We start from the raw sequence: 9701 nt of genomic DNA, 5'->3' as shown, positions 1-9701 counted from the left end.
TTCAAACATGGTAACGGTTCTGTAGGTGTCATGGGGAAGGACATAATTGTGAATCTTTAATAAATTTATTTTAAAAAACAAAACAAAAAAAATACTTAAAAAAAAAAAAAGTATTTAGGAAATGTATGCAAAACTATGGGTGTGGCGATTTTATTTTGCCAAATGGTCAGTTGACTTTGTGTGTGTGTCAAGTGAGATCAATTCACTTTTCCAGTCACAAAAAGAGTACCCCATATGTCTCAAGTCAGTTAAAACAAATAAGAAGTAATAAGCAGAGGGAATCCAGTTCCACAGCCATGAGGAGTGTAAGGCTATGCAAATCACAAAAATTATGACACATCTAAAAGCTACGTGGATGGAAGTATCTCCCTTCCATGCAACTGCGGGCGACCATCGATTCATCCGGGACAGGTGATATTCTTAAATAAATTGCTTTTTTTGTACAACTTGTATGCATCACATCTTTGTTTTTGCTTTTTTAGCTTTAGAACAAACTTTGCAGAGCATACATTTCAACTGCAAAAACAATCCACCTGCACATTTATATATATAAAAGAAAAAAAAAAATTTAAAAAGTCAATGTCTTTGTTTTTTATTGAGGCTTTAGTGTACTGACCCATCATCTCTATCACTGTGGCATATGTTCATTGTTCAAAGAGAATAAGACTTAAGCCAATTTATCGACCTCTGCTCTGGTGGAATCCCCATAATACATTCACCTCTTTTAATTAACAATGATTTAATTCAGATTCAGAAAGCCACTCTGCTTCCCAAGGAATACTGTAAAACCAGAGCGTCCCAGGCAAGCCATTCCTCATCAGCATTGATCATCTTGAAGGGAGCACCATGTCATCTAGTGTGCACACTTAGCAAAACAGTGTCATATTTGATCTGCTTTGTTCATGTGTTTCATGATCCTTTTGCAGTACAATCATGTAAAAAAAAAAAAAAAAAAAAAAAGTCATTGATCCAAAAGAAGGCCCAATCCTGATAATCCATCTGATATGTCGAGACAGGAAGCATCTGAGAAGAACGTGGTCTGAGATTGTTGGGTTTTTTTTTTTTTTGGGGGGGGGGGGGGGGGGGGGGAGAGACTGGAAGTAGTGTCTCGAGCTCAGTAAACCACACATGCTCATCAGACAGGGAAGGACAGTCTACAATAGGAGGAGGTCGCATGACGGTGGGGGTGGGAGGAGAGAGATATCCATTTTCCCTAATATTTATATAAAAGAAACGGAGACAGCAAAGTAAACCTCTAAGTCAAGCTAATGGTCATAGGTTCATCCGCAGATGCTCTGGTCTCTTGGACAGAACTGGGTATGCCTGCTGTTTGAAAGGGCCCATGGCAGATCCCGGGGCCTGCCTGATGGGCAGGGGAGCAGTGACTTCAGCACTGGCAGCGATGTCCATCTGGTCCATGGTAGACACCTCCATGGCAAGCTCCGTTGGAGACTGGAGAGAGGACACTCCGGGCATGGGAGGACCTCGGGGCCAGCAGTCTCCGGTGAACTTGACAGGGCTAAGAAACAGGAAGCAGCAATCACTGATGACATGTGCAAATTCACTTGTGACACAAGCAAGGCATGAATTTTATGAATTAACCCTAGCCTCATCTGTAATTGAAAAATCTGCCCAACAATTTATAATGTATAGTTTCACTGTCATGCACATTAAACTCATCGTGGATTACACCTTGTACAGCAAGCAGTATACAGTCAACAAAAGTTGAAATAGCATGGCGACATTAAATTCAGATTACCTCACAGGCGTTCTTGGGCTCCCTAAAAAGCGTCGAGGTGAACGAATTTTTGGCTCAAATGAGAACTTCTCCTTAACGTTTTCCAACACAGATGGAGCTACATAAGTAAAGCCCTAGAGGATTTCAAAAGGAGGACACAACGTGAGAAACTGTGTTTGTTAACCATGCTTGGGTTGGTGTACATGGAGTATACACCTCCTTACCAGGAAGACCTGATTTGCACTCTCGCTGAGCGTGGAGTCGTCGGGACTGTCTACAGGCGTTTGGCTGGTGAACTTCGAATCAAACTGACTGACGTCTTCAGCCGATTGCTACAGAAAGAAGAGCAGAGTTCAGGTGCCCCACTGAGAACTACTCCCTAAAGTGGCAGCAGAGAAAGCGCGAGAGCAAGCTCACCAGGAAAGGCCTGAACGGTGGCTCAACTTTCCTCGCAAGCAGGTCATCCCAGTTAATTGCCCGGAAAAAGGGATGAGTCTAAGAACAAGAAAGTGTAGTGAAACGCAGACGACACCATCACCCTGCAAGTTTGTAATTTAGCCAAAAGCCTCCTCAAATCAGCACGCGTGAAGGGAGTGTTGAGGGAACCTACTCAAGCGCTACACAAAGACATTCAGCTCAAACTCAGCACCAACTGACCTGCACCTCTGTAGCATCTCCAGGTCCGGCTCCGAGTCGAGATGAGGCACTTCTTTTTAGCAGCTAGACAATTACATGTTTTAATTGATTTTTTTTATAAACATAAAAAACCAATCAACTTGCCAAAGAGATGGTACGTGGAGCACAGTAATGTTCTTGTACCTTTTTCAGCAGGTCCCTGGCTTCTTGTGTGAGGTAGGGGGGGAGGTTCAGCTTGCATTTAAGAATACGGTCAATAGTTTTCTTACGGTTCTCTCCAGTAAAAGGTGGCTATAAAGGCAAATCAATATAATCTTTTACACAACTAGGACATAATACATTGGCAACCAGTGTGGTTCAATCTGTTTAATGTAGTTCATGTCAAATCAATTAAGACCCAAGATGCACTTCAAGTTTGCTTGCTAACCCATAAATGTAACGCTCACTTGAGATATACACTTAAAACAGCGGACTATTATGCCCCCTATATGAATACCACGTTAAACCAAGGAATTTGCACTCACAGCCCCAGTTAACATGTCATACATCAAGGCTCCGAGACTCCACCAATCAACAGCACGATTGTGCCCACTTCTCATGAGAATCTCTGGAGCCCTATAATAAATCACAGCACAAGTCACACATAGCCTGTAATGTCTAGCATTTTAGGACCATGGACATGAAAATGGTTACCAGTTAATGAATTTAACCCTTTGTGCCAGACCACCCCAATTTGTGTGCACTCACACCCCGTTTTCCTGCAATTCATAGCATATAAAATGCAAAACAAACAACAGTGGCACGGGTTTCATTGTGTGATGGTGTGAGTAAGTAATCTAGAAAAGAACACAGTGTTATCTTTAAACAGACCCCTTGTCCACTGTTTTGACTGTAATGGTAAAAGTCTTCCTTGGTATCATAGCTGGCTCTGGGAAAAGTGACACCAATGTTGCATTGATTAAAAGCTTAAAAAAGTGCAAGGCATGAATTATTAGCCATCAAAGAATATTGCCTAATGCCTACAAGAGTCATGCAGAGATATTCGTGCAACAGTACTAAGCCACAGTATGTCCCACCACAAGTTTCCGTATTCCCACACCAGAGATTTTATTCTAACATTTTTGTAAAAAAACAAAATTGTGAAATTAAAATCTTTTGATCTAGAAAATAAAAACTCATGCAAAAACAATTTTATTCATAAAAACAGTAACAGAAAAAAACAAACAAAAACACACAAGTCTATCTAGAACCACACAAATTTTAGATACATGTGTGTGGCATGTACTGCTGCATTTCAAAGAAGTTCAAGAATACAGGTAGTGGAAAATGCTGAAGAACAGGCAAGGTTTAAAAGGTACATACACATATGACCAACTTCTAACGAAATCACTCACATGTACTCAATGGTGCCACAGAAGGTGTGAGTGACAGTTCCATCATGAATGGATTCCTTACACAATCCAAAGTCTGTCAATTTAACATGGCCTTTCCAAGAAAAAGACAAAACGTTACAAATAAGAAACCTCAGCCACAAGAACACACTTGTATTTCAAATTCATTGAAGCCCAATCAGAAACTGGCCCAAGAAACAGGATTTCTTTCTTGTACTGCAAGAGCAATGATTTTCAAAACAACAACGATGCTAAACACCCCATTATTAAACTCAGAGGTAATCCTTAGTCTTCCATGGAATCATATCAGTAAATCCCAAACAGGAGGTTAAACATTTCTCTTATTAATCGTTTTATTGATAATGAGATTGTTAATAAAGAGTGAAGCCTCACCTTGACTACTCAGCATGATGTTTTCGGGTTTAAGGTCCCGGTAGATTATGCCCTTCTGATGCAGGTGGCCCAGAGCCATAGAAATTTCTGCCAAGTAAAAGCTGCAAGTAAAAAGCCTCTGGGATCATTACTGATTATCTTCTTATTACTCCAGTCAAGAAATCAAATCTAATCTGATCACAAACCTACGCACCTCTGAAAGTAAAAGTCCTTAGCACAACAATATACATTTAATAATGGTGAGTTCTCACAAAGCTACTTCTCAAATAAATCAATTAAATAAAACATGAAAAGAATTATTAAAACACAATGCTGTTATTTCAAAAGGTAGGTGTTCCCTTAAAAATCAGCAAAGAAAACAATAAGAGCAAGAGCAGAACCATCCTTACCAGGCAGTGTCTTCCATAAAAATCCCTTCCCTTTCCAATTGCATAAAAAGTTCCCCACCTGTAAAGACCACCAATGATTAGAGATTCTTCTTAAACGTCTTATTTTTTTTTTTTACTGGAGGGAAAATCTCTTAAAAAAGGACAACAAAAAAATAATACGATCCCCTCCAAAATGCCAGACATCATATCAAACACAGGAGTGAAGCACAGAAACCAAACAGCATTGTGAAGTCTAAATGACTGTACATTGCAAATGTACATGAATGAAGACATTCAAGGAAGAGAGAAATTCAAGTAAGACATTCCATTACACATTACAGGGGGGATATATCTCCTAGCAACTCCATGGCAACAGGAAGACACTGAAAAAAAATGAGAGGCAAACTGTCTTTACAGACAAAGGTGGAGCTTGATTCACTGACCACTTAGGTATTCAAGGATGAGGTAAAGCTTGCCGCCGGTCTGAAAGGCATAGATGAGATCAACAATGAAAGGGTGCTTCACTTCCTCCAAAATGTTGCGTTCAGCCTTGGTATGGGCTGTGTCCTTGGCATTCCGCACGATCATAGCCTAGAAAAAGTCATGTTAGGAACAAAAATAAAAATAATGAAATAAAACTGACATTCAGAATATCTAAAAAAATTAATACAGTACAAAAAATAACATTTTGATGTATAATTATTGAAACCTTGCAAATTAAATATCAACACAAACCTTTTTCAAGACTTTCATAGCAAATATTTTTCCTGACCCCGCACCCGTCACCTTCCGAACTTGGAAAACCTGTGAAGTTAATGCTCTTTTTAAAATGCCCCTTAATAGTACAAACCAAGTAGAACTAGTATATGCAACCATTTCTGAAATAAACAAGTCAGACACAGAAATGTCCCCATAAATACATACCTTTCCATAGCCACCTTTTCCCAAAACACGCAACAACTCAAAGCATTCTGGACGTATGCTCTCTGTGCCTTGGTTTACATTGTCCTCAGATATTTCAATCTTCTCACAGTCCTCCATATTACTGAGTACACACATGCATACATATATAAAATTCCAAGAAGTCATTTTAAGTGTCACTTCTCAAATACTGGAAAATACTAATCTAGTTTATGTAACAAATTTAGTGTGTACTTGTATTCATTTTTAACTAAATGGCATTTCCCGTGGTTTCTCACACTGTGTAGTTGGCCATCTATCGAACCAATACGTTTAATCGCACTTTCATATGAATGACATCAGCGTTTGTAGTGGTGACGGTGATGCCCTCTGCAAACTGCAAAAGACGTTACATACAAAATATATAAATACTCACAATTCAAAGCCACTGCACTGATCCATTAAGTCAGTGATCTGAGCCTACAAAAATAAATAAAACAGTAGATTTGTTGGTCAGCCGTTACGAATAACCGGTATGCATTCCATTACCGTTGGACTGCAATTTGAAAACTGATCTTTTATTAGGAGCCTTGCACGAGGACACGGCCATTAGCGGGTTGGTGGCGATCGGCTATTCAGTCTTCGTCAACATCATTAATCTGCTGGCCTTGCTTTAGTGTCAGTCTTCACCACCATCACTAATGTGCTAGCCTTGCTTTAGTGTCGCCTTTCTTTTGAACGTAGCTCATCTAGCTGCCTGGTTACCTAACCTAGGTTAGCTTGCCATATGAAAACACGCCTCCTAAACTTACTGTGGCCAGCAAAGACCCTAGAAATTGTTCATGAAACGTGTCATCAATAACTAGTTGTCATATATGACAACTTCAGAAATATTTGGCAAGTGACCTGGACAGCTAGCTAGATATCTAATCTATCGTACTAACACAAAGTTTCAAGTTACGTTACATGCAGAATAACGTATACATGTTGGGCAGGTAACTTGATCATAATCAAGCGGTTTCCTAAAGCTAGCTAACCACAACACGATATAACAATGCTTAGCCATCACTAGCACACGACTAAAATGTATCTGCCGAAAGTAGTCGGGAAGTCTTCTCTGACCTGCCACTGCTAATTTTAGACATTCACATAGGCATTTCAGAAAGAAATTGAGAGATAGCTAGCTAGCAAGCTAACGAGAGATCTATCTATCTATCTATATATATATATCTCAGAGCTTGCTAGCATAACAATTAGCCACCTGGTAAACTAGCTAGCACTAGCTAGCGTTAGCTATCTAACTGTTCTGTCTTAAGTAAGGGTTTCCGTTGACAAATACAGTTAGGCCTAACATCTCTGTCAAGGCATTTAACCAAAGCCACAGGCCGACCAGTGAGCAAGCGCGCTAGCTAACATAGCTAACATCGCTAACAGCCCAGCTAGCAGGGTGGCACGCTCGTGCAGCCATGCGACTCGAGCTGTGACAAAACTCTCTACCTCCTCGAGCTCATCATCGGAGACATTTTCCTCCGGCTGATCCAGATCAATGTCGAAGACTCCAGCCATTGTTTATTTCGCCCCGTTAATCCACTTTTACTGAGAGAGTACGTGGTACTTCCCGCCTCATGGACATGAACACACCGTCGCCATGACCGGCAAAGGTAAGGGCATGCGCACAGTAGTGCGTAAAGGGCACCCCCACGCGGAGGGATTAGGCACACACGCGCCCTTTAATTTAGCGCCGAGCTTCAGTAACTCTCGCAGCATGATGCACATTGTAAGCGATCAGTCTTAAAGACAAAGCGATCGACTCACATGAACAGTTGAACAGGACTGGGATTTTATAATGGTTCACTGGTTAGTTATCCCCAAGATGTGTATTCAGAACATGTGAACCGTGGTTTACTAATCACTTGACCCACTCAGAAAGGATCAATCAAGTTCTCATACATTTATCATTTTTAAATACAAATGCATATCAAACGCATATCAGCGGTCAAAGCTCATTCTGTTCCTTCAGCCCTTCAGCAAGGCCCTGCCTGCCCGACCATCATTCAACATTCACTATACGCTGGCTGTATGAACAGTAGAGTGCTTCACTGTTTTCAAACACTATCTCGTTGAAAGGTAATTTAATCAAACTTGATCAGGCACTTGACCACTCCTGTTTAGTAATTGCTGTAATTGTATTGTATTCTATAGTATTGTATTGTAGATCTCATCCTAGATTTCAGCACTGACACTTGCCTCTTGCATATCTTGGTTAAGGGTATTTTTGGACTCTAACCTATTTGTGCTAGTAAGGATATTTTAAGTAGATAACTAAAGCAGTTTTGGAAGTTGCTCTTAATAAACACTATAAATGTGAATGTTAATATCAGACCAGCGCCTGTGCTCCACTTGAGATCAATCTCTAATCCATGACAAATGTTGTCACCTCCTAAATAAGATTTTGTGAGGATCCTTGCTTCCCTACAGAAAGTATTCAAATGCACAATACTTTGATCAGGGCTGATGAAGTATATTTCTCTGTCTGAAATTTTCTGGTTCTCTGGAATCCTTGTCCTTGAGTACTTTCCGTTGAATATCTCCCTCTCCTGTGTGACTGGATCTCCAACTTGATAACAGGCAGATCACAATCAATACACGTGGGCAACTGTGCCTCATCCACCCTCACCCTCAGCACTGGAGCTCCCCAGGGTTGTGTCCTAAGCCCCCTGCTCTACTTACTGTACACCTACGACTGCGTGGCCACTTCCAACTCTACCACCATTGTCAAGTTTGTTGACGATACCGTCGCCATGTGCCTGATCTCGGACAACGAAGAGAGGGCCTACCTGGAGGAGATTAAACACCTGGAGAACTGGTGCCAGGAAAATAATCTCCTCCTAAACATCAGTAAGACAAAGGAGCTGATTGTGGACTGCAGCAAGAAGCAGGAGCAGCACTACCCACCTGTGAGGATCAGTGGAACCATGGTGGAGAGAGTAGATAGTTTCAGGTGCCTTGGAGTTCACATCTCGCAGGACCTGTCCTGGTCCCACCACGCCAACTCCCTGGCAAAGAAGGCTCGTCAGCGTCTTTACCACCTCAGACGCCTAAAAGACTTCAGACTGCCCTCCAAGGTGCTGCAGAACTTCTACACCTGCACTATTGAGAGCATCCTCACAGGAAACATCACAGTCTGGTTTGGGAACTGCACCAAGCAGGACAGGCAAGGACTCCAGAGCGTGGCACATTCAGCAGAGCGCATCACTCATATGGAACTTCCTGACCTGCAGACCATCTACTACAAGCGGTGCCAGACCAAGGCTAGGAGGATTGTGAAGGACCGCACCCATCCCAACAATGGGATGTTGAGGTCAGGGAAGCGCTTTCGCTCCCTGAAGACCAACACAGAGAGACTGAAGTGGAGCTTCTTCCCACAGGCCATTCAGACCCTGAATCAGGGCAACTGATGGACCTGATGGGACTACTCTGTGTATGATACAATAACATCATTTAAAAAAACTATTTTTTTTAAAAACCTGTAAACTGTAAATAGTAAAAACTGGAAATTGTACATTGTATATATGCATGGTATACATCCCTTCTTCTCCTCCTCATTCTCCTCATCCCCTCTTCATTCATCATAACATATTTATTTATTCACTAAACCGTATCCATTTCCCTGCATCTCTCCTCAGCCATGGATAGAGAAGTTACAAAATGCATTTCACTGCCAGCTATACCATGTATGACTAGGTACGTGACAAATAAACTTTGAAATATATATATATATATATATATATATATATATATATATATTACACTAGTAGTGGCACCAGTAGAAAACACTGAGCTAAAGCGCATTGTACACAGACAGTCTCCAGATGGCTGAGGCTCTGTAGCTGGACACCTATGGGACTTAAATAGGGAGCTACTGGAACATGGGACAGGATAAGGTGATTACAAATATATGGGTGATTGGGAACAGAGGTATAGTTGCAAAGTGTGATACACACCCAAAGCAGTTTTCATTTAAATGTACTTGTTTAATTTGAAAGTGATTTCCCTTTTTGCCATACTCATAAGACTGTCCTAAAACTCTACTGGCATCTTTCTGTCCTTTTTAGCACATTGTAGGTTACCCTTTCTGGTTGTGAGGCTCACAAGTGGTTTTTCTGTTGTGGTAAACCTTTCCTCTATGGCAAACTTCATCAAAATGTGCATAATTCTTTGAGAGTGTTTATTATTTTGTCATTTTCAGCTGAATGTTTTCTTTATGATTGAAAT

The 9701-nt window shown here is 41.0% G+C and overlaps 1 protein-coding gene across 3 annotated transcripts; it reads right to left on the bottom strand.

Moving 5' to 3' along the window:
- Nucleotides 1-134: 134 nt before the first annotated feature.
- Nucleotides 135-7092, bottom strand: rps6kb1b (ribosomal protein S6 kinase b, polypeptide 1b). 3 transcript variants are annotated; one of them, XM_027021208.3, is made up of 15 exons: nucleotides 6924-7092; nucleotides 5863-5906; nucleotides 5451-5571; nucleotides 5262-5330; nucleotides 4970-5117; nucleotides 4548-4605; nucleotides 4159-4259; nucleotides 3769-3859; nucleotides 2899-2989; nucleotides 2558-2665; nucleotides 2396-2458; nucleotides 2156-2233; nucleotides 1963-2070; nucleotides 1760-1872; nucleotides 135-1519 (listed from the first exon to the last, which is right to left on the bottom strand). In XM_027021208.3, exons 1-15 carry the CDS (start codon nucleotides 6990-6992, stop codon nucleotides 1273-1275), a joined length of 1509 nt encoding a protein of 502 aa, XP_026877009.1. In that variant the 5' UTR covers nucleotides 6993-7092; the 3' UTR covers nucleotides 135-1272. The 3 variants fall into 3 exon arrangements, with proteins under 3 accessions (XP_026877009.1, XP_081555991.1, XP_081555990.1); XM_081699865.1 differs by lacking the exon at nucleotides 5863-5906 and adding an exon at nucleotides 5726-5823 and having other exon boundaries at nucleotides 6924-7068; XM_081699864.1 differs by lacking the exon at nucleotides 2156-2233.
- Nucleotides 7093-9701: the final 2609 nt, after the last annotated feature.

This window comes from Electrophorus electricus, chromosome 17 (genome assembly GCF_041902795.1).
Source record: "Electrophorus electricus isolate QZ-2024a chromosome 17, ASM4190279v1, whole genome shotgun sequence".
NCBI lineage: Eukaryota > Metazoa > Chordata > Actinopteri > Gymnotiformes > Gymnotidae > Electrophorus > Electrophorus electricus.
The sequence above is the reverse complement of the archived record's forward strand: the minus strand, read 5'-3'. Positions and strand labels throughout refer to the sequence as shown.